The sequence below is a fragment of the Chroicocephalus ridibundus genome, chromosome 3 (assembly GCF_963924245.1).
Source record: "Chroicocephalus ridibundus chromosome 3, bChrRid1.1, whole genome shotgun sequence".
NCBI lineage: Eukaryota > Metazoa > Chordata > Aves > Charadriiformes > Laridae > Chroicocephalus > Chroicocephalus ridibundus.
Genome location: NC_086286.1, coordinates 18373802 through 18398522, shown reverse-complemented (window position 1 = coordinate 18398522; position 24721 = coordinate 18373802). Strand labels below are relative to the sequence as shown.

Here is a 24721-nt window from a genome sequence, read left to right as displayed (position 1 = left end):
GAAAACTGATTTTGCATTAGATATAGTCGCTCTGCAAAATCTAACCAGTTTAAGAGTAAGGATTATCTACATGAGGAAGGAGGTTCACCCTCTTTCAAGCATCATACATCAATCAGCTAAAATTCACACCAGTTAATCTTTAGCATTGGCAGAAGCTCTTATCTCCAGCAGCAGGGACACCGGATATGCAGAAAAAAGCTTAATGGAATTTTTATACATGTCCATCTGCTATAGTTTTCTAGCAACTCAGCCATGAGGAGAAATATGGGGACATAATTGAAAATATCTATTATTTGTACACAGCTGCTTTTAATAAAAGAGGTAGTACAAAGATGGTTAGGGGAGGCCATTAATTTAAGGCCTTTGACGTGTGGTTAGATATTACTTAAAGAGCATAGGAGAAAACAAAGATCTGCCTTTATTTGGCAACATGATCTCTTTTTCAACACTAGAAAAAAAGATGACCATAGAATTTTGTAGTGTTTGTCTTAAAACTCTCTGTGAAACCATCTCAGGTCACAAGGTGCGCTGTGTACACCCGGGCAGGGAAGGACTTGTGACTCATTCTTCATACAAGTTTCAGTTCTTAAGGCCCTTTGTGCCGGTGTATCACGCTCTAGAAGAGGGGAAACCCAGTTCTCTTCATATGCTCAACAAAACCTTATGCACACGTCATATTCAGATAAAAGCTTTTTTTTTTTTTTCCCCTCGAAGAGGGTGAGACAAGGTTAGTATTAGAACCTGCCGCGTACAGCAGGGTGGTGATACATGTTCTTTTATGCAGCCATTAGTATAATCTGTGTTACGTATCTAAACAGAGGGTGTTAAACCACTCTGACAAGGTATTCAACTCCCCAAATGAATAAATAGAGAATGTCAACTCCTTCCTCTTGACTTTTGGAATGGCACCTGACCTAGACGCATGAGAATAATGCTGCCTATACTCCACATAGTGGGCTGGGTTTTTTGGGTTTTTTTTTGACTTTGGAAAGATCAAGGACTCACCCCTAGCAGGTTGCGGGGAACGTAGCCTTCCTTGTCATTCAGCCGTGCCCACCACCACTCAATTTCATCTTCATCTTCCCGGCGCAGGATTGTCATGCAGTCTCCCTCTTTCATTGAGAGCTCATCGTCATTCTGAGCCTCATAATCCCAGAGTCCATAAATCACTCCTTTGTTCATTATCCCCATTTTCTCCTGGACTCCTGCAACATTAAAAACACAGAGCAGCTCAAAAAAATGTTAAAAAAAAAAAAAAAAAAAAACAGTTGGAAAGGCTGCTGTACTCTTACCGAAAATAGTCCAGGAAAAAAGAAAAAAGAAAAACCAACCTTGGTTCCTATCACGCTTAGCACCTTGGTGTCATCAGCCTACTGAAAGTCACTCCTGGAACAGGTGGCATTGTGAAGTTAGCCCTTGCACACAGCAGATTCCTTCCTTACACACATTCAAAAAATATGAGGTAAATGGGGAGAGGAGCACTGATTGATAAAAGGTTATATTTTTGTGCTGGCGTTCACGCTTCCTACACTTAAGTGATGAGCAAGAAACACTTGTTTATACTCTTAGTTCATCGGTAATCTCTTTCTGTCAGAGGAAGATAGCAATACCTGCTTACGCTGACCACCATTGTCATTTTAATGCTTGAGGTGTCATCTACCACTTGTGCTACATTATTTCAGAACTTTGAAACAAGTTGCGTCTCAGACCTATACCTGAAAGATTTGTCTGCTGCCTGCCAGCTGCTGTCACTTAACTCAGATACTTCAGCAGTTCTTGACTTCTGCCACTGTGTTAGTTATTTTTTTTAAACACTGAATTCAGAAACAAATTAAATTGCTTCTGGGCCAAGGTGTTTTAGAATACAACATATACCTTGCGGGTGTTATTTAGAATTTGCTCATTTTACAGCTGTAGCCAAAGATGAGATACTATTTTTTCTGTACACATTCCTCAGCTTCTAAGCAGCAAAGCGGAAAAGGTATCTTAATCAACTGTTATATAAAATGGAATAATTACCCAAGAGAAAGTTTAAAATACTGAATCCTACTGGATTTTTTGTTTGGTTTTGGTATTGCTGGGAGCAAAGAGCGTGTTGCACACTGTATCACAAAACTTGTCATTTCCCTTTCCATCTCTTACCTATTACAACCTCTTGTATAGGATGCTTACCTATGTCTGCTAAAGAAAGCATCTGCTCAAATCCAGTTCTATTTTTCTGCATACCAGCTCATCATGTAACATTAAAATACTTCCAATGAATGCTTAGTTCTGCTTAGAGAAGCCCCTCCCTTGCTTTGCATTTGGTACAATTAAAGGTTTGGCAAAAGCTGTCCTCTGCGCCCATGTGAAAGGTTAAGACTGAGCACTGCATATCAAAGCAAACAAAGAGAAGATGCGCACAATGGATCTGGTCTTCTATAAAAAAGTGTGAACACTCACGGCAGGGTAGCAGTGCAAACATGCTCTTAAGCAACCGGACAGGCATTAAAACTTAGAAAGTGAGAAGTGACACACTTAAGCAGCAGCAAACTAGTCATTTAATCAGTGCTAAAGGACTAGTGGTTTTATTTAAACATACTTGTAGATGATATTCAATATTACACATCATGTACAACAAAAAGGGATTAGGTGAATCAATGAATTACACCAAGGTTTCTCACCTGACAGGTTTTAATATGGTATCTCTTCTGGAAACAGATACACATCCCCAAACTTCTTTTACAGCAAGAAACAGATTTAGCCAGTGAATTAATTTCTGACTATAACTATAGGCAACTAGAAACAGTCTTAGCAATAGGATTAATTCCTAATGGAATAATATGGAAATTTGATAGCTGAACAGCCAGCGTATCAAGAGACGGATACCTTTACTTTCAGTGGCTTCAGTTTGGAAAAGCTCACAATAACCAAAGCCTTACAGACTTTTCAGGACCCATTAAGAAATTTCTCATGACACACACACACAAAAAATATCTCAAACCCAACTCAAAACAGAGTATCAAGCGAGATCACCAGATGGTGGGTCCAAAAAACCCCGCAAACAAAAAGAATGTGTTTCTTCATGCTGTATATAATAAAGCCATGGATCTCCTTCCCACAGGATCTTATGGGCTGTTTACCTGGATTTTAAGAATTAGACTAATTCCTGAAAGAAATCTCCCAAGACCTATTCTACACAAAGATACCATCTCTTAACTCCTGTCAGAGTTAAAACCAGTAAGAAATACCAGACGTAGTAGTATTATTTTTAATCTAATCCTACAATCTTCCTTGGGCATTTGCTGTTGATGATCACCATTGCAGTCTGGATACAAAACTAAATGGAATTTTGCTTAGTCCACGAATTTCGACGCTAGTTAAACAGGCTTCCTCCCTTCATAGGGAAAACTATATATTTGGGGCACCAAGAGATATATTTTTCAAGCTTAGTGAGGACAGCTGGACAGACAGTTTTGAAATATGCTGGCTGAGCAGCTTATAGGAACTCAGATCTCACATGTTCCACAAAACCAGAAAGGCTATATTAAGCTTTTTACACTGTATTACATTGCTTTTACTCTAACCTTTTACAGATAGATGACACTCCAGCTGGTAGGTGCCTAGGGGACAAGAACTACATACAAAAGATAGAGAAAAGTAATTTAAAACCCCATTGCATACAAAACATACAGTAATTTAAAACCTCATTGACTAATATTCATCACACCCTGGGGGAATTCATCCTTTCCATTAAAAAAGATAGTTTCCCTGTAGTCTTACTATTTGAATAAAATCTAAATTGAAAATGGGATTTCTTTTTAAATGCAAGAGAAGAAAAAGGCCGGAAAGATAAAGTCAAATCCAGTGCTTACTAACCTCCGTTAAGGCAGAAGTTTGGCAGGACTTTTCTTGGTTCTGAAGTGCACATTAGGAAGTAGTCCTGATTTAAAGACACTAGGTAGCAGATACGAACTGCCTACTGAGATACCCATACTACTTTTGGGTTTATGTAAAAAAAGTACTTACATGGTAAGATTCACCTAATTGTTACCTCATACCAATGTATTTGTCAATGCACGCTTTAAACTCATTTCAAGGTCTTTAATGTAGGGGAACATGTTGTTACTCAGATCTTCTCTATGGGTTCAGTACTTAAATTTGGTCTTGATGGACCTCACTCTGTGACAAGAAGCCGGCTAAAACCGCTCTCTTTCCAAGAGAAACTCGAGGCACAGGCACACAACCTAAGCATGCAACTTGCCGCCCCTCATCCAAAAACATACCAAAAAGTGCCAGGTGAGTCCCTAGCACGCTCCAGAACTTAGCTGTCATCACCTACCATATAAGAACTGGGAGCACTGTGTGTAGCCTTCCTCCATTTCCTCACACTTGTCTGCAGCCGTCTGCATGTCACTGTAGGTCATCGCAAATACAGCTGCACCTGACTCCACCAGGAACTTGCACACCTGCACGTTATTGCAAGATGCTGCACAGTGTAACGGGGTCCTGCAAGCCGAGGAGAGAAAGATGACACATTACTTTTATTCCTGATAGCAGTACTTACAGACTCTTAGGGGCAAACCGCTTTCATGCGTGACCTCCAGCACTCAGTACTGCATCGCTGAAGGCTTCCCACCAGAAGCACTTCACTCAGGATGTCAAGAACAATTGCTTTTCACAGATAATGGGAGCTGCTTGAGCCCTAAAGCTGGGTTTCCATATGGATCTCTAGTTGTGCTACCTTTTAATAACCCATTAACATTTTAAGAATGTTGATTAAAGCAATAAAAATTAAAAACATAAATCTATATTAAAAAAGCCACTCAGAAATCCTCCTGACATCATGCTTCTTACAATCTAGATAATTACTTCAAGACCTAACTTGGTGACAAGCGCAGGTAATCACCGAATGGTTCAGGTTAGAAGGGACCTTAAAGATCATCTCATTCCCACCCCCCTGCCCTGGGCAGGGACACCTCCCACCAGACCAGGCTGCTCACAGCCCCATCCAGCCTGGCCTTGAACACCTCCAGGGATGGGGCAGCCACAGCTTCTCTGGGCAACCTGGACCAGTGTCTCACCACCCTCACATTAAGGAATTTCTTCCTAATAGCTCCTCTAAATCTCCCCTCTTTCAGTTTAAAACCATTACCCCTGAGGCTGAGGGACAACAAGCATCCTAATTCAATCTTGGGCCTTAGACACTTCTGTTACAGGCAGAAATAATAGTAAAGTCACTGCCCCCTTCCCCTAGCCTTTTGTAAATAAGCTCCCTAGCTACCTTAAGAAGGATTTATAACCCATTCAGTTACAAGCCTAGGTTGTAGACTGTTATTTTCTGCTTTGTCTTGTTTTTAAGTTGTCCAAGTACTGGACAAAAAACTGAGGCGAGTTTGCAGGGCTAGGTACTGCCCAGAGCATGTGTAAGCTACAGATTATTTCACAGAGAAGACACCGGGAATTTCAGCAAACAGCTTGTTATGCATAAGCTGTCTTCAATATCTCAAAGAAAGAGGGCAATTTCCTGACAATTGTATCCACCCTACTGGGCCTCAGACACACTTCTTCCATATAGGGAATATTAATATAATTTGCCTGTTTTCTTCTCCGTGCATTCTCATATGATGGCCCACAGAGAACGGCTGTTGCTCTACTGTGGAAAAGTCATTGCCAGCTGTACAGGAGCAAACCGAGGGACCTGTAGCAGCCCCCGAGCCACAGCTCTCTTGTGGAGAGCATCTGTAAGGTACCACTTAAAGCCTTACCATCCATCGCTATCTGCGGCGTTCACGTTCACACCAAATTGCACCAGGAACTTGACGATTTCCGTGTGTCCAGCACACACGGCATTGTGCAGTGCAGTAATCCCTTCATCGTTGGGCATGCTAGGATCTTCAACCTAGTCAGCCAGAAAAAAAGCCATTCACATTCCGATGAAACTCTACAATAAACATCTCTTCACATATAAAAATGAGCTTTCTTATGCTGAAATATGATTTTAAGCCATATTCCTATGAAGGACATGAGCAACAGGCAGAAAACTACAGCAGTAGCCAATCTCTCAAGACGACACACATATAAGCTTGCAGCCTCCTTTTAACAGTGAGAACGTAAAGTGGTTCAGAGAAATAATATCTTGACAACTTAGTAAAAGCATTTATAACAAATTTCTCATATTTGCCTATTTAACTGTAAGAAAAATTCACGCGGATTTTGCTTATCAAATTATCTGATAACATGCCAGACAGGGGCTGAAACACTACATAAGAAATGAGGAAAATGTTGTCCTGTGAATTTATACTCTTGATGCTAAATACCCAGCGTGGGTTTGACACACTTAAAATCAGCTCCAAGTGTCCATGTTCTGTTAGGACTTATCGTCTCCTCAAGGGCAGATCAAGGTTGTGCACTATTATTTTAGCTTCCCCAGCCCAGAAAAGCTGCAACTTCCCAGTTTGAACAAGGATTGCTATTCCTTCTCTTACAAGTTAGCATTTGTACCTCATAAATTATTCTCTGCACGAGGTCAAACTCCCCCTCCAAAGATGAATCCAGAAGCAATGCGAGGGGATTGAATTTCACTCTCATTCCATGCCCAATTCTCTCAGAGCCAGTTTTGCGCAAGTTCGTCCTCTTCCCCTGTGAAAAGGTAAAACAAGTTACAGGCATTTTTTCCTGGTAAGAATAAGAATACAGAATTGCTTATTTGGGAATGACAGCAGAAATGACCAATTAAGGCACTGTTTAATATGAAGTTTAGACTATTTTCTACCAATTCCCCAACACGTTATGCATATAGTAGGTTAGGCATGTTATGAAACGTCTCTGCCTTTATCTCTAGACAAGGTCACTATTCAACTGAAATACAGAAGTCACCTTGATCAAACACGTCAACAAAATAATAAAACTCCCAAATCCCTGCAGATCAGGAAAAAATGCAATTTAATTTATTTATTTTTTTAATTATTCAGATCATTTTTAGCATTAGCTCTCAAAGCTGTTACACAAAGCAAGTAGTACGCTCCATGAAGTACACTACTTTTTCAGCACCGATGTTAAGTTCCTAACACTTGCCTAAACTTAGCAGAGGTTAGCAGGAAAAAGAAAGAGTTATGGAAAACGGTTTTGGCAAGAATGTAGGACCAAGCCTAAAAACGCTTTACATGCTCCCAGTGCTACTGGAAACAAAGTATTTCTCTAGCTGGTTTGTACTCTTTCCTCGAAGAGAATATGCAGGCATTAGCTCAGTGCTCTCCCCAGCTGGCTGTGCAGCAGCAATAAACACTATTCATAAGGGTATGTAAATTTCTGTCAGATGTCCAAGCAAAGATGAATAGAAATGACTCATGTTCTGCAAGAGCAAACGTGTAAAGATAAGATATATAAGAAGAGATTCCCAGAAAATACTCTTTTGCCTGTTGATTTATACATAATATCAAAAGTACAGGCTTTTTAAAGAATGAGCCTGGCAGCACAACCCAAGTATTTGAATATGAAATCAAGAAGTCGGGCCGGTTTATTCTAATCATCGCAGAATTATTACAAAACCAACCAGGAACGAGTGCTTACAATTTAGGAAATCCTACCACTCAAGTTTCCTTGTAAAAGGGAGCAAGGACAAAGCCTTTAAAGCATGAAAACATGCAATGACTATTCCATGCAGAAATTACAAGGTTAAAAAGCACATTTAAAGCTTTTAACTCCTCTGCACTGAAGCGATGGAGGAAAAAAAACACTTTCATCTATCAAGTTATTAAAATTCTCTTCATGATAGGTTTTAAAAGAAACTCTTTGGGGAACTGAAAGCAGTAAGCATTTCTGTTCTACAACAGAGAGATAACACCGTACCACACACACAGATACAAACTTCCAAGACAAACAAGATGGTAAAATGCTGCCGACCCTTAGCCCAAAGCGACTCCATTTTGATGCAACTTAAGAACTGACTGATGTTAAATCAGGTTCCGAAGAAAAACCCAGAAAACATTTCAGTAGAAGAAATGCCAACAGTTGATGTCTACAAATGAGTTTTTAAAGCAGAAACTAAGTGTGTTTCTCCGTATTTTTCAAGCAAGGCACTTTCAGACAAACAAATGCAATCTGGGATTAAGATAATTAGTTTCCATTTCATATCAGCAATAGCGGGAAATGTTTGTGAAGTCTGTAACTGTGCCTCAAAAAAAGTGAACTTTAATTTCTCTTAAGATAGAAGTATAGTTTGGATGTAGTAGGCAGAGTTCTATAGGGAATGTTCTTTACAGCCCGGAAGAGTTTTACTATTTGTGTATCAAATTCCATTTGAAACTTTTCATCATGTCATTAATTCTAGAGACAAGAGAGACTTTTCATTACTGTCATTCACTCTGGAGATAAGAGCACGGCACAAATAGAACAGATAGCCATGGAAAGACTTCTAGACTATTTGTGTGACTGTTCTCCCACATCCACTTAAGTTCTACAATACAACACACAGGATTTATGTCAGAGCTTAAGGTGACTTATTGTCAGGGCATCCAAGTTGTAGGCTAACTAATACTTACCGGAGGCAAGGAAAACTGTCCAGTAACTTCAGGAGGCCTCATACTGAATGAGTCCTCTCCCAAACTCTCTGGTTCCCCTGATGGATAGGGAGGTGGTGGGTATGGAGGATATTCTTCCATGTATACCTCCAGTGGCAGTGAAGCTTCTATGCTTGGTTCTTCCATTTTTGGCTGCGTGAGTTCATCACCATCTGATACTCCTTCAGGTACAGTGTCCAAAGCTACAGAGGGAAGAACAGCTTCGCTCTGATCCGCTGGGGTGTTTTCTGCTTCCTCAGCAATGGCCGGTTCTGGCATAGAAGCAGCTGTTTCTTTTTCCGATTCTGGGCTTAGATAAGGATTTGGGATTTCTGCTGGGCTTTCAGGACTGGCAGCTGATGCTGTCTGTTTGGAGGGATGTGATGGAGCTGAGATAGTCTCCATTGCAGCCAGAGTGGTCCTCTGATACAACAGCTTCTGAATATTGGGGCCATTAGGTCCTTCTGGCTCAGTAATGGAGCTACGTTTCTTCAGTGGTCTGGGTGCATTGGAGAGCTTTTTCCGTAGTGCTTCCAGATCAGCGTCACTCTGGTTGCGATACGGGTTGGATAAGAAAGGCAGCAATTTGGTCGGGCTAAGGGGACGGGGTATTCGCTCTGGTTCGTGATTCTCATGAGCAGAGGCTGTTGTTTCCATCTCAGGCTCTGGACTGCCTGGCTTGCCTTGGAGGTTTGAGTAGACGTTCTCCGTCTGCGGCAGCTGATTCTGTACACCAGCTCCTGCCATCACAGGCTTGCCATACACTGTGGAGGAGTTCGGAGAGGGGTGGGGGGGAAAAAAACAAGTGTGAATATTTGATCAACAAGCCTAAAAAGAACACACAACCTGATTCACCCATGTAGGGCAAAGAAGCAGAATAATACGATCAAATGAACAGAACTGATCTGGTAACCAGGTTTACCATTAGTTTTCTTGCAAACGCAAGACAGATATTCTGCACTTTTTGTTAGAGCCCGTATACAGCATGTCAGATCCATCTAAGATTCTTATAGCTGCACTAACCTGCTTAATTCCCCTGCAGAACAGCTTTATACCCACAGACCAAGTGGAAAGTACATATATCTGAGGTTTATGAAGACAGAAGAGAGGCAGGGCGCCACATGCTTACCACTTGGGAAGTGTGGTCCCCTGGTCTGCGCTCTTGTCAAAGCACTTTGCACTGCCTGCTGGAAGTTCTTCCCAGGAGTCTGCTGTTGCGTGTACATGCTATAAATTGAACTTGCAGCCACAGTTTGAGGCTTTCGAAATGGTGGGAGTGAGGTCTCTTTGGACGGCTGAGGGGTAAAAGGTCTCACGGCTGCTGCTGGGGGACTCTCCTGTTTGCAGGAGGGAAGAATTTGGTCCTGGCTAGAGGAAGGACCTGCAGGAGGTACAGAAATTCTTTGCTGTATCTGCTGAGAAGGATGTGAGGGCTGCTGTGCCACTGGTTTTTGTTTGTTCCCCATAGTTACAATAGCCAAAGGCAGCTTCTGCAGGTTTCCATCCAGCTTAGTATCAGAAGGTTGCAGATGACTGGCTTGACCAAAGTAAGGCAAGTTTATCTGCTTTGGTTTAGTGGGGACAGGTGGTGGTACCTTTGTTACATTTTTATTGGCCGTCTGAAAGACAAAAACAAGTTTATTAACATTAAATAGCAAAACATGTTTTAAGAGTTTTAGTGTGAAGGACCAAAGATACTCTAAGAATGATACAGTATCTGGCGTTTATACTGTTTACAACATCATTGGAAACATGAAGAGAGCTCTTGAAACATTTTATCATCATAGTTGTTTACACTTTGAACCCATTCTCTTTAATTCGTTCTGTAGCAGCTATGTTTAAAACATCAAGCAATGGCAGGGCACAGTAACTTCTCTGGAGATAGCGGGGGCACTTAGTAGCATTGGTAAGCAAGAAGCTTCTTTTCCAACAGAGCGCTTGTGAACCCCAGCTCTTCTATGTTCGTTCACCCCTGCCCGATCAAATCGTGCCCTTGTGCCAAGGTTTAGGTGGGAAGTCTTGCTGCAATCAAACATCTGAAGGGCGCTGCTGCATTAAACAGTGAAACAAGCGTGTAAACGATTTTTAAAACCCCATGCAAATGCCTCGGTGCATACAATCTTGGGGGGGGGGGGGGGGCGGGGAAATGCGTACACGCTAGTAGAAGTAACACAGACATTTTTACGTATTCAGTCAAAATGTAGATTTTCACCACTGTGACTGGTGACTGTAGGGAACAACTCTGAGTTACCAACTACCACTAAAAGCTTAAAAAAAAAAAAAAAAAAAAAGACTTCTTTTCCTTAGAATTAGTCTTTTAAAAGTAGGAAGTAGGTGCTTTTCAAAGACCGTCCTGACAGCAATATTTGAAGAGCTGTGCAGTAATCCCTATCAGCTGGAATGCAGTAGTTCGAGTTTCCCGCATACCTGTGCTTCTCGCAGGAGATCTTCGCTGCTCTGGTTCTTTCGGAGCGTGCCCAGCCCAGCAGATTGGTCCACAGAATCAAACATGGAGAATGGACGAACTTTTTTCTCTTTGTCTCTTAAAAAAGCTTCTCCTTCAGCTGTTGTTAGAGAGACAGAGGGGAAAACGTTTTAAACAGGCAACAGAATTGTAGGAATAAAAGTCCTGGTCTGTGCAATATTCAAGACAGTGCATACAAGGGGTGCTTTTTGTATTGATCCTACCCCTGCGCCAAGGGTGCAAGGGCCTGCCAAATGCTGTGTCTTGCAAATTGAACAGGAACACGTATGAAGGCATTAGTATCTACTTCACCACCTGAAACAAGTTTTGGGTTGTTTTTTGGTTTTGTTTGGGTTTTGGGGGGCTTTTTTTGGTTGTTTTGTTGTTGGGTTTTTTTGTCCCAAAAACATCCCTGCAACGATACTAAAGCTTATATGGCAATATTCTTCAGGGAGGTTTGTGCTCTCAAATGAATTCTGTGTATTTATGGAAGCATTTAGAACAGACAGATATCATTAACTAGATTCTCCATATTTTAACATTAGCCAAACATCTAAGAACATACCTTGTCCTTCACTAGTCACAATTCCTTTTCCTGAAGTCACGGCTGATCCTTGACTAATATGATTGTCTGCATTTGAACTACTCCAGTCAGTGGCAGATGGGGAAGGTTTTGCACTGGGGACTACAGAACCTAGGAGAGAACAAGTGGAAGTGATTAAGCTAAAATAATGTTTTCATTGACTTATTTCCTACAAGTAAGTTTTTTTGTGAGAGTCAGGTCCAGACACTGTACAAGTATCATATATAAATTAGCTACTATAAATCCTATTACTTTAGATTTTTTTGCTCATTTGTTTGTTTTAAAAAAAGAAAAAAAATGCAAAACCAAGCTCAGAAACCGCTATTAAAGCAGCAGCAAAACTATTTGTCCACAAATATTTGCACGTTTGCACTTTCAGCATTCAGCCAAGAAACTTCTCCAGACTGCCGCCTTTCCAGTTAATAAGAAACTTTTGTTGGATATTTACAGTAAGTCAGAAATGACAGGACGGTAAGAAGGAATGAGAAAGATATATATATAGATATCAAAGAAAACATGATGCTTTAAAGCATAAGTAGGTCCTGCCAGTGATAGCCAAAACAGCAGAAAGATCATCTGCATGTTCAGTGTGCGTACAGGCACTGCATTAAAAGCTGATATTTAAATTCACTGGAGCAGGCATCCAGTCTGCCTCAAAAATAACTAAGAAAATGCTTGCAACTTGTTATTAGTTTAAATATTTCACCAAATTCTCTCTACTAAATTCTAAATTATCTAGTACAATCAGTGATAGAAAATACAAAGAGTAATGCTAAGTATCAGGAGAGAAGTTTCATTCTGACAAAGTGTTGGATACTATCTGTCTAGGAAAGCAGTCGTTTTGCCCAAATGCTAAAAAATAAGGAGTGATATTTTAGTTCAAGTAGCACACCACTACACGTTCCTATAGCAAAAATTCAATTTTTGTATGGACTGGAGCTAAAATTCCACTCCATCAGTTTTAGGATCTGCAAACCAGATAAAATGAAACAGTTCCCCATTCTCCAGCACAGCAAGAGACACTTGGACTGGTTTCTTGTTATGGCTACTTTAATAACATCTGCCAGAACTAGAGATGGAAGGAGGGAGATAAAAATAAACAGAACTCTTCTATAAGCTCAGCCTCCATTTTTTCCTTTTGGGAAGATCACAGAGTTTCTCTTATCTCCCAGCTGAAAAGGGACTCTTCTCCTTCCAAGATAGCACAGAAGAGGTATTTGCAGCTCTCAACTTTCTCCAGACTTCTACTCTCACAGAGCCGAACTGTATCTCGTAGGTAGGAGAAAGCTGCAGAGAGAAGCCTGGCAAATCTCCATTACCACTCCCAGCAGGAGAGGCCAAGCCTTCTATCAGGTGTTGGACTTAGGTCTCTCTCTATTCCTACGCCATCAACGTGTCAGCAAGTTCATTGCTATTTCTATGCTACAATCACCTGCCTCCTTTATAATATTTCTTGTAACAGTGGTTAATCCTTTACATGTGTCATTTCCAGAACGCATGATCAGAAACTTTGCTTTGCTAGAGTTAAGCCCAGGCACCAGGTTGTTACCATGTATATTCTAAAACTGCCTTTAGAAACTTGCACAAATACTGTTGTATAGTTTTTAGGAGTATTTTAAAATAAATAAGTAAATAAATAGTTTACAGAAAAATCCTCCTAACATGTAACAACTCAGATTGCTCCCTAGAAGGATTACTAAATTTATAACACATTGAGTAGTATAACCTCAAGGCTTATAAAATATATTCACCGGGGCAGGAAAATTGCAAGTAGTAAGATTGACATCTCAAATAATACTTTGCTTTAAAAAAAAAAAAAGGAAGAAAAAAAAGGCAGAGTTGGTAGATAAGAAAATAAGACATTTTTGGAAAAGAAATATTAATTGTAAGCTATTACCTGCAGGAGCTTTAGCTTGCGAACTGCTCCCAGCTCTCATGTTAGGCAGAGTTTGTGTTTTTAGTGGACCATCAGGTACCTGCAAAGCTTGTGTCCCATCTGAAAATGCTGGTTTCACCAAAAGTTCAGGTCTGGAAGCAATACGTGGCATAGTAGAGGACTGGATATAAGGACCTACTGCTGCCACTCGACTTGGAGCAGAAGCCACTGGCTGGGGTAAATTCCCGTCCGAAGAAACCTTTGGGGGAAAAAAAAAAAAAAAAAGAAAATGTAAAGAATGTTATGCTGCAGTATCCATCCATCAGAGTTTGAAATAGAAGTCAAAAAGGATAAAACAAATAGAAGATGATGCTACAATATTAAAAATGCTTTTTAAAAAAAGAGCTGTAAGGAGATATAAACATGAGATAGTAATAGCCAAAAAAAAAAAAAAAAATCTAAAAAAAAATTCCACGACAGCATAAGAAGAGTTCTTGTCCATAAAGAGTAAGTAGGTTAACACCAATGTACCATGAAAAGTACTTTAATAATACAAGACTTCCACCACGTATGGATAAAAAACAACAAGTCTAGCATCCGAACAGCCTTCCCCCACAAGCAAGTTTTTACTTCAGCCTGTACGGGCCACAAATGAAATTCATTTTTTTTGTTATTAAATATCCCAACACTTACTGGTACATTCTCTTTCTGTTGCAGAGCTGCCTTTTTCTTCCACAGGCGCTCTCGCAGCTCATTAACACGCTTATCCATGACTGCCACCTCCGAGTTGCGCTTGTTCAAACACTCCCTCTGTTGCTGCAGCTTGGCATTCTGCTCCTGGTTCAGTTTGTTCCTCAACTGAATAAATTCACAAAGCCGGGGCGGTGGGGGGAGGAGGGGAAAACAACAAAAATCAAAACAAATTAACTTTCAGGACTGGGGACAGGAAACAGTTACAAAGGGAAAAGCCTTCTAAAAAGTCAAGTCACGCTGGCAAACCCAGATTATTTTCTCCGGAAAAAATGTTGGTTTGTCTCCAAATTTTGCAGAAAGGAAAGGTATATACACTGTGTGCTCCTTCCCCTGTTTCCCTTGAATCCAGTATAACTAACCCTCCACCCTCAGCATGCAGGTAGCCACGCAGCTCTGCCAGGAACAGGAGCAATGGGATTTCTTTCCGACAAGGCAAGAAACGACCCAACCAACTTTTGGCTCCTAGGAGTTGTGGCTCATGAGCTGGCTTTGCCTTACCTGCAGCTCCTTGTACAGGCGGTCGAGCTCAGCTACAGCCGACTGGTTGTCATGGTAACCATCAATTCGGCCGTTCTTCAGCATCTCCAGTTGCCTGGTGAGTTCCTCTACTTTTGACACCGCCAGCACCAGCTCGCGCTGCTTTTGCTGGAACAGGCTGTTCATCTGTTCAATCTCCTCCACTGGAGAGGACGAGAAAGCACAATAGCTGCCCTGAGAAACAACCGAGCGTGGGCCGCTTCCAAGGCGGTGGTTAAGGGGACAGAGAGCGCCCTGCCGGCCTCAGGAGCAGCGCTGCACGCAGGCTGCAGCCGGCTGCTGCCAACTCACGGTCCCTGTCAAACCAGCTCTTCCTCCAAGCATTTGTAAAAGCAAACGCACTAGCAAGATTATGTAAATTCGGTCTACTTAGAGTTCTGATGGGGAGGGAAAGAGGACATTTTTTTTTACTTTCTGAAGTATGGAAACAACCAAAACCACACTACCAGGCTGAATTTCATCTGTAGAAGCCTAAATTCACTTAATGCTGAATTCCACAGGAAGAAACTCACTCAACCACAAGGCATATTTATAATATTTAAAACTCTGAATTTAGGTCACAGGAACTCAATGACAAAACACTCGAGCTGTTATGTTAAACAAAGACTCGGAGGGCTTTTTAGGGTCTATTATGAATGGTTGTCATCAGCTGCTCCCCCTGCCAAAACTGTCACATTACAGAATACAGCTTAAGGAGTCGGTAAGTGTTGAAGCAAGTACCAAGACCAAACAGGCTGGGGAGGATGCAGGGAAACAGACACACATGCTCCAAGATCTTGTATTACTCTACCATCCTTCCATTCCTTTAAACTGATGTTTACTGTATGCAACAGAACCCAAGCAGAAAATGTGTCCTCCCCATAGAAAAACACTTTTATCTGTAAAGCACCATGCTTCTTAATAATACAATATATTTCAATTTTACCTTAATAAACCAATATATTTTCATTTGAGTCCAGCTGGAAATGACAAGTTCTGTACAATACATATAGAGGGAGGATGAAAAGGTAGGCAGAAGAATGAGTGTTGATATGAAGGCTGAAATAAATATTTAATGTTGCATCGACATGCTGAACTGCAAGCACTCAACTAGTACTGTAGCAAGCCAGACACTAGTCCGATTTCCATAATTAAAAAGAAAATACTCAGCCTCTTTGGCCATTAAGTTATCTCTTGCGTAAGAAGCAACATGGGTACCCATGCCAGCCTTTCTTATAGGCCAAGAAGAAAATAACACTCTAAATGTGTGGGGTATTAACATCAAGGATGAAAAAGTTACTGCAGTAGACAAAGGTATTTGAGCAAGGGAACAACTTACACTGTAACTTAAAGAGCAGACATATTAGGCTCAAAACACAGAGTGGAAATGCCCTTAGGGGATATTTTAAAATACAGCAAGAAAATACATTTTGTTCTAGGTCATTCAGGAATTTTCTCGGTAAATACAAGATGTGAAATTGTTAAGATTAACATTTCCTGGAACACTGTAGATACCTCTTCTGAATCATCGAAATCACTAGAAATTCTAGAGTTCCAAGAAGCACCCTTCATGAAAAAAACACAGGCTACTTTTCCACAAGCAGCAACTCACCTAATTTCCCATTGCTGAGTCTTTTTTGCTCCACGTGGCCTTTCAGTGCTCTCACTTTTTTAAGTTTGGCTTCCTGATTCTCAGCAATTTCCTTTAATCGCTTCAGTTTTTCCTGCTCAGCAGCTTGCTGTTGCTGTCGCTGATCTTGCTGTTTCAGGAATTTCAGACGCTGTTCCTGCAGTCAAGACAAGGAAATTTTTTTTTATTTATTTATTTTAAATTAAACTTATGGTAAGATACTAACAGGAACAGTCTCAAAACTTAAAAACAATTTGCCACAGCAGCTCAGATCAGCTTTAGTCCCATATCCTGACTTCCCAGAGTGTCCAGGGAAGTCTGAGAGAACAGAGCAAGTGCGTACTGGTACTGTCCCAATACAATCCTCCAGGTACCACCATTCCGTAGCCCAAGAATGTATGCAAACAGAGGTGGTAGCCATGTCTAACAGCCCTTGGTAAATTTTTCTTCCATTAAATTGCCCCAAATCCTTTGAAGCTTAAGAAAAATTTTAGCATTCATATTCCATGATACTTGCCAATTTCATTTAATCACTACTTGGCTCTTGAGTTGCAAGAGCTAATCATTATTTCCCCTCTACCTTCTTTCCATGCTGATTGTACTTTACAGATCTCTATTGTACATCACATTTTAAACAACTATTAAGTCATGCTGGAAAATATTAGATATTCTTTATATGGAAGATATTCCATAAATTATTGATCATTTTCATCATTCTCTGTACTTTTTCTAGTTCTGTTAGAACCTCATTCAGATGGAGGATCAGTGCACACCAAAGCTCTGCAAATTTGCTGTTTCCTGGTAACAATCACTGCCATCACAAGACAGGAGAATTCAAGACACGGGAAAACCTTCTCATTGACCTGGCCCCCATTTATACAACAGACATCACCTCAGTGGAGAGGATCCTTTTGCCTCTCCAAGAGTATGAGAGTAGGGTGGTTCACTGTCAGTTTCTGTGTACAGATGTCTATAGTTCAGAACTTATAGAAACGACCAGATCACCCATAGAGACTTCCTTTAAGTCACTGGCCATTACACATGGCTTCCAGGTCTGGAGATGATGGGTTGTTCCAGACGTAGGAGAACTGCTAAGACTTCCCCAAGCACCCACTAACAGCCAAGACTACCGCTGCTTATGAACATTAGAACTCAACACTTCCTCCAAAAAAGGAAATTAAAAAAAAAAAAAAAAAAAAAGTAGTCACCAGTCATATTTAGAAACAGGGAATCTTGTGCACTTTGGATAAAAAAGGAAAAGCAATAAGTGAGCTTGCCTTCCGGAGAAAACCAGGCAGCACCTGCAGTGTGGGCACTAGTTTAGAGTCAATCCCACGCAGGAAAATGTCAAAAAATAGATATTACAGCTCATATCTAAAAAGAAAATGTATTTTTCCCCCTCAGAATCTATTTTTAATATTACATCTGATTTCAGAAGGCAGGAAAGAGGCAATGGAAATGTTAGCCACGAACACAACCCATGAAAGCCTCTCTTTGAAAGGGCATCTAGGAAAGCAGGTTTTTTCCAGAGAGGCATGTTAAATGAAATATTCTCCAGTGGGACACCCATAAGGCTACTCTTCTTCAAACCACAGGCGGCAGACACCTAGCCGATGGGCAGCTATCCAGACTCAAACTCATAGTTGGTTTGGTTTTAATCTTTTGCAACTCCCTTTACAGTAAATTTATATAATGTTCCTGTTTCTGGTTTCATATATATATGGTGATTATGGTGCTATTTATAAGACCATGGTCTATTACCATCACCTGTGAGTGAAACAGACAAAAGTTACAAAAGCTTAGGCTTCTCTTGTATTTTAGCACATCTCAGCTGGAACTGAGAGGGCAGTAACATTCTGTCTTGGCAAATTAAACAGGGCAGAATAGGTATTAACTGTGCTGCTAAACTTTAACAGAAAACTCTAATCACTTAGTTGACTGACTGATTTCTTACATTTATAGCTGCATCTTCTTCTTATCAGTTCCTAGCATAAAATGGAAAGAAAGTTATATTGGCTATTCACTGGGCCACAGTATCACTTTGAAGAAGTGCAGAACTATTAGAAAGCCCTGGTTTGAAGCACTTCCCTGAGATATGATTATTGAAAGCCAGGAGAACCAAACAAGATGCTAAACATAGGGGGGAGAAAAAACCCAGCTGATCTCAAAAGGAGAGGGAGACAGGGCTTCTTACAGAGGGAGAGCGGTGAGACAAGAGCCCCAGAGCAGCCTCTTCCCCAGTAGAGCACATTCTGAAACGCACGGGAATGCATCCACCCAGACAGCTGAGCGCTCTGCAGGATGGGCTCGCATTTAACGATTCTCTGACAAAGGCAGCATTTTCTATGGTATTTTCGCAACACTTAAGTCAAATATGAAAATCCATGCCACCATTCTGCAGATGCATTCAGAGTATTTTTCCCCTAAACAATCCAGGAGCACCCCGTGTGCTTTCATTAGCTTTTCTGTTACTGTTCAGCAAGCATTTTATAAATCACTCTCCTAGTTACTTTTATCTCATACACGCCATCTTTTCTAGACAGCTGCCCCAGGAAACCAAGCACACATCGAACCCTATCAGAAGAAAGCAAGATATCATTACAGGACAGCATTATATCCAGAGACAAAAGCATTGTTCAGTGATCAAACCGGTGAATGTCTGGTCACCACACGGAACACAAAGAGGGCGGTAGAGCCACCAGGATGAATGACAATATATTAATGTTATATGCTCTATCCTTTTAGTAAGCTAAATGGTCACTTCTACCACTGGCATTATTTTAATGTTTTACTACTGGATATTTGCATAGGTTGACTTTCAAATTTAAAAAGGAGGAGGCAAAGAAAGGAGGCCCTCTGTTTATAATAGGGGGAAAAAAACCCAAATCCCCAACCCTCCCCTCCACCTCACATGACTCTTACTACCTTTGTTCCTGGCTATAAACAGTCTCATTCCAAACTCACCTTGTTAGCCAGCATTTGCTGTTGAGCCTCAATTTGTTGCTGCTGGCGTGATGCCATTTCCTGAAGTTCAGCCAGTGTCATATCCATCCTTGGAGCACTGACCTGTCAAAGAAAATCCAAAGCATGCTAAGTCTAGAATTTTTAATTTGGCTAGCGTGCAACTCAATAGAGCTACGGCAGAAAAATATGATAAAGGTCTTTAACAACGACAACCGAGTATCCAATAAAATAATTAGAAAGCAATGGTGTATTTCCATGGTAAAAGAATAAATAGTTGTAAGCTCATAACACATGTGTAGCCCAATCCAGCAACATACATAAGCTGACATCTCTTGAAACATCAGTATTTCTAGCAAAATCCCAGCAGCATTTTAAAGAGGCGTTTCACAGCCCTTTATAATTAAGCCCAGCATGAATCAGCTTTGACTGACTGAGCCCAGAATGCTCAGCACACGGCAGGACAGATCTGTGGTCGTAGGTGTATCGTTGCAATTCAAAGCCCTTCAACGTAAGTTGAAGAAAATGGAAAGTTTAAATATAGCAGGGAGGGGAAAACCTCACCGCCCTCAAAGATAGCACTATTATTACATTAATTATCTGTTCGTATGTTTCCTGAATCTAGATTCAATCTTATATCCATAATTACAACTTATGGAGCAAGAATAAATGACAGAAAATGGATTCAATGCTGAAACACTAACTGGTCTCAACTTGAAATCTGACACAAAACTGAATGTGAAAATAATCAATGAACTGAAGGAAAAATAGAGAAAATTTTTGATGGGAGTAGAGAGGGAAAGTATGCCCAATTCGCTGCTCTGAGATCACCTGTAGAAACACGGATATGGCAGCCAATGGATCTCAGAAACATCTTAAAAACTGAACGCAAGGGTGAAAATTGCTCAAGGTTTTGTGTCTGGTTTAGAGCAGTCATTGGGAACACGTCCAGAATAGTCTCTTAGTTTCCAGGGTAGGATTTGCACCAGTATCTCAAAAGAAGGGAAGCCTCCATTTTCACTATACTGGCCATTGCATCAAGCACTTACTCCATTCTCTATTCTTCGATCACCAGGCACTTTCACGCCGTTTCTTTTTAAGGCTGGATCTTGAGATCTTTGTCCAGTTCCTAGATAGAAATATAGGATAGTCAAAGATGATAAGGTATGTTTTTGGTTTTTCTTATCTCTTTAGACATAGCATTCAATACAAAAGGAGAAACAGTACAATCATTTGGGTTTAGAATTTGAACAACTGTTCTTCCCATGCTCTTACCACTCAGATAAACTTAAATGATGACACAAGATATTTTATGAAGAGGCTCCTGTTCAATGTCAACATTTATTTTAAAATATAAAACTGCTTAAAAACAGACAAATAAAAAAGCTTAACAAACAGGATGCTATTGCAATATTTCTCCTATGGTCAACAGGCCCCCAGTAAATCTGCATTACAGATGAAGAGTCACAAAAACCTGTTCCCCTCTGCAAATGACACCAAAATATCTGGTTAATTCACTGAGGCATTTGGATCACAATGTCTTAAAATCAGCACCTAGGTGTTCTGATGTGCCTTTGTCAACTGTCTCACAGAGAACATCAATAACAATAGCTAAAGGTCAGTCACCTATCATGAAAGATGCACCATTTAATCTACAGCTGATTATTTGCACATACAGTTTAAAAGCACAAAGTTTTTTCTTCCTGGCAGTCATTGTGACAATAAAGACGCTACTTAACTGGAAACATACTTTAAAGTTTCCATCAGGTTACATACAAATGGTGTTCAGATGCCAAATACCAAGATCACTCATTTCCCTGTCGGACATAGATATACTACCAGATGAAGCCGTCTCTGTTAGCTTCTTGCCCATTACACCCTGACAATGAAACTGCACTGTAAGACCCTTAGTAGGTAGAGGTGGCGCAGCTTCATCTTTTCACGTACTCATTACACATTTCAAACATTAAGATGCATTTAGCCATTTTAAAAGACACTGGGTACAATGTCACAACACAAATGCGGTATTTTCAATACTGAGGAAGATTACCAAGGATGAAAACAGGAAAAGAAGAGGAAGAAGACTGACTTAAAGGTGAACATCTTAAGTATTCTACTGAAGAGATTTAATATGGGATGCACAGAAAAAAAACTTGAAAAGCAAGAATTCATTTTCTTTGCAGGTTTCATATTTAGATTTACAATGCATAGATCTTACGTTCTCAGAGAACTTGACTAGGCTGTTCATTTAAAGCTATACCTCAAACGAATACAAATACGTAGATTGTGGGAGAAACACTGAAGAACTCTATCTTTGCCAAGTATGCTAAGTTTATCACTCTGGTAAAGTATTATCCAGGTGAAACATCCTAAGCCCAAATAATAAATTACATTACTGGACAACAGTTTGCTTACTAGATTTAAAAGAAGAGACTATCACAGATCTCTATATATTTAGCTGTGGCTAATATATTTAATACAGGATGTGCTTGGATGCTTTGGTGATGACCAGCTCTAGAAAACCTGCAAAAGTTTCAATTCGGATCTAATGACCCCAGACCTGGCAAGGGAGGATGAAGTATTTACTAAAATGAGCAAGTTTTCTGTTACTATCATTCTCTATTCATAAGAAAGTAACAGTCAGACCAAGAAAGGCTGCAACACGACACTGACTACCAATATTAATAAGTAACATATGCAAGCTGTTTCCTTAACCTTGAGGAATGAAATGAAACTTCGACAAATGAACCAGCTGAGATCAACACCTACCTGTTTCCCGACAGGGAGAGCGTTCATGTCGAAGAAAGAAACGAACCTCGCTCCTCTGCATCCCAAAGCGCTGCAAAATATCCAGCATCCGTTCGTTATCGGCTATGGGACGTTCTGCAAAGGAAAAAAGCCAGTTGATTATTACATCTCTATGTAGCTTGGGCACGCACCAAAACAAAACAAAAAACATCTGTCCATCATCTTTCACTGGAACACCTATTATTACTCAGGTGCAGCGCGTGCACCTAACCCTTGCGCTCACCCAAGGCATTTCTACCCTTCCCTTAGGAAGGCGCTGTACCACTCCTTGCTTCTCAAATTAAACCAATACTTCTGAAAAGCAGATACAGCCCTTTAAAAGCCAGCCCCTGAAGGGAGAAGCTGAGGCACTGTCGCAGCCCAAGGGGAAGCAAATGGGCAATTTAGAGCTTTTGGCTCTAGTGCCTTAAGTTTTGTATTTGTAAATCATCTTACCCGCTCAACACCACAGGAAATGTGCTGGCGTACCTTTCACTCCACTTCCGTAGTACCTCGGACAAACGCTTTCCCACCTCATTCCCACCCCCTCCTTAAGGGCTCCTCTGCCCCGATTCCTGCAGGGACTCATTGACTTCCTATTCCAATGAGAATCAAGAGAGATGCAAGGATAAACTCTCAGAGAAGAGAAATTCTTCTCTTAACGCTTCCTAAGGATGGTGATCAAATGCTGGATTGCAGCCCTTGCGTTTAAGCTCAGGCAGAAGCACTCAATACCCTGAAGAGGCTCCTAGGCATTACCCAACAGGCCTGATGCTCAGCAAGCCATCACAGCTCCTGTCACTTCGATGTTCTCCCACAGCTCCTATCAGCCATAGATCTGGCTCATTCTCTCGGACAGCAAATTTCACGAAGATCAGATCACATGCGTTTTGAAAGCCCCACTTCTGATAAACCTGGAAAAGCTGAACTATTTTGAATTCAAAGCTCAAAGGAAAAAAAGATCAGATGGTGAAAAGTGACTCCAGTAAGAACTTGTCAATTTTCTTTCAGACAGTTAAGACGAACTTTCATTAAAAGTTGCATGCACAAGTTCCACCGTTTCCTTTCCTGCTCTTGTTCCCAAGTTTGGAATTCAGTCACATCTCTAATTTTTAAGCCTTATTCATTGCCTTTTGATGTTACAAAAATCCAGTGGGAGTCTTCATCTACTGCCTTCTTTTACCAGTACTCCTCTCTTTCCCTATTACTGTTCTTCCAAAATTTATCTGCTTCACAGCTAGGCATTTACAGACAGGATATAATTAGAATTACTTTTTGGCCTGTAAATCTTTACATAAAAGCAATTTCTTTTGTTGTTCTAGACATTTTGCCATACATTTTTACACCTATTTCAAAAGCAATGGCAACTATGAGGTCAATATATCATAGCAGTCAACTTTTCATAGTCAGGATACTGTCATGGTATCTTATGACAACATCCGCGACTCATGATCAGGTTGGATCCATTTGCACTGGGTGCCAGACAAACAGAAGATACTGTTCCTGGCCTGAGAAATAAGACAAGCAGACAAAGACTGAAATTAAATACCACTGCTTTTGCACCAGTTTCATTTTTCCTGACATTGCTTTTGTTGCATGTTTCCTTTCATTATTTAAGCAAAGGAAGGAAAAAAAAGAAAGAGAAAAAGAAAGAAATCAGAGAGTAGTTCATTCATATTCAATAGAGTCTTTCAAAGCCACTATCTTAATATGGAATAATCATTTCAGAGGAAAAATTGTTGGTGTTAAGTATAAATGTTTTCAGTTTTATAAGAAGAGGAGCTACTAACATATGTTTTCAGAATGTGAAAAGCTCTTTTTCAACATAAAAGTGTTTCTTTAAATGAAAATGCTGCAGCTGTGCTCAAGCAATCTAGGAAGGAAAATTTCTGGAGTCACTGTCAAAAGAGATTAGCTTTACAGAATAAGCAAGTAGGTCACTGTTACAGAAAAAGCAGTCTCTTGGCAGTTACTTGTCTAGACAGCTAAAAAAGCTCTTCATCTGCTAAACCTTAATCCAAGGCAAAAAAAAAAAAAAAAAGGAAAAAACAAAAACCCAACACTACTGCTGTCAGATTTCCATCTTACAGAATATACAGCAGGTTTATGAGAGATTTCTAGCAGCTCAGCAATACTTCAACTGAAACTCTATAATCAAGGGCAATGCCCTTTACACCAGGAATCTGTCAATACCACCCAGTGACTTCAAAGGAAGGTCAAAGAGGCTTTCAAATACCAAACAAAACTACATTTGGAAAGCCCAAGAAGAAAGGACAAACAATCAGACTTCATTTTTTTTTTTATTATTCCTTATCTGTCTCATAAAGAAAAAAAACCCAAAAAACAACCAAACAAAAAGACCAACCCACCTTTATACAGGCATACACCTTTTGACTGCATTCCACAGTGGCCAAGGTAGTGGCCTAACAGAATTCTGGCACTAATAGGAAGATCAAGAAAGTCTGCCCTGATACTCATCAAATTTCAAGGAAAACTGGGAAGACAGGGAGAGTAGTAAACTTGCCCCCTTCAGGGAGTAGAATGCCTCAAGCGCACTTGCGGCAGTCTTTCAAAGTACACTTAATAAGGCCTGACAACAGAAGCTAAAATT

At 40.4% G+C, this 24721-nt stretch overlaps 1 protein-coding gene across 2 annotated transcripts in view; it reads right to left on the bottom strand.

Annotated features, from left to right (window-relative positions):
* The window catches only part of TP53BP2 (tumor protein p53 binding protein 2), a 50114-nt gene that overhangs the window by 2520 nt on the left and 22873 nt on the right, over positions 1-24721 (bottom strand). For both annotated transcript variants that reach the window (XM_063328222.1, XM_063328223.1), the window contains exons 3-17: positions 22093-22206; positions 20373-20452; positions 19327-19428; positions 16345-16519; positions 14715-14896; positions 14157-14321; positions 13485-13722; positions 11570-11698; positions 10968-11104; positions 9670-10159; positions 8523-9304; positions 6484-6621; positions 5748-5881; positions 4322-4488; positions 1006-1205 (exon numbers count right to left, since the gene is read on the bottom strand). In XM_063328222.1, the coding sequence (XP_063184292.1) occupies positions 1006-1205; positions 4322-4488; positions 5748-5881; positions 6484-6621; positions 8523-9304; positions 9670-10159; positions 10968-11104; positions 11570-11698; positions 13485-13722; positions 14157-14321; positions 14715-14896; positions 16345-16519; positions 19327-19428; positions 20373-20452; positions 22093-22206 (3233 nt within the window). The remainder of the gene's footprint in view (positions 1-1005; positions 1206-4321; positions 4489-5747; positions 5882-6483; positions 6622-8522; positions 9305-9669; positions 10160-10967; positions 11105-11569; positions 11699-13484; positions 13723-14156; positions 14322-14714; positions 14897-16344; positions 16520-19326; positions 19429-20372; positions 20453-22092; positions 22207-24721) is intronic.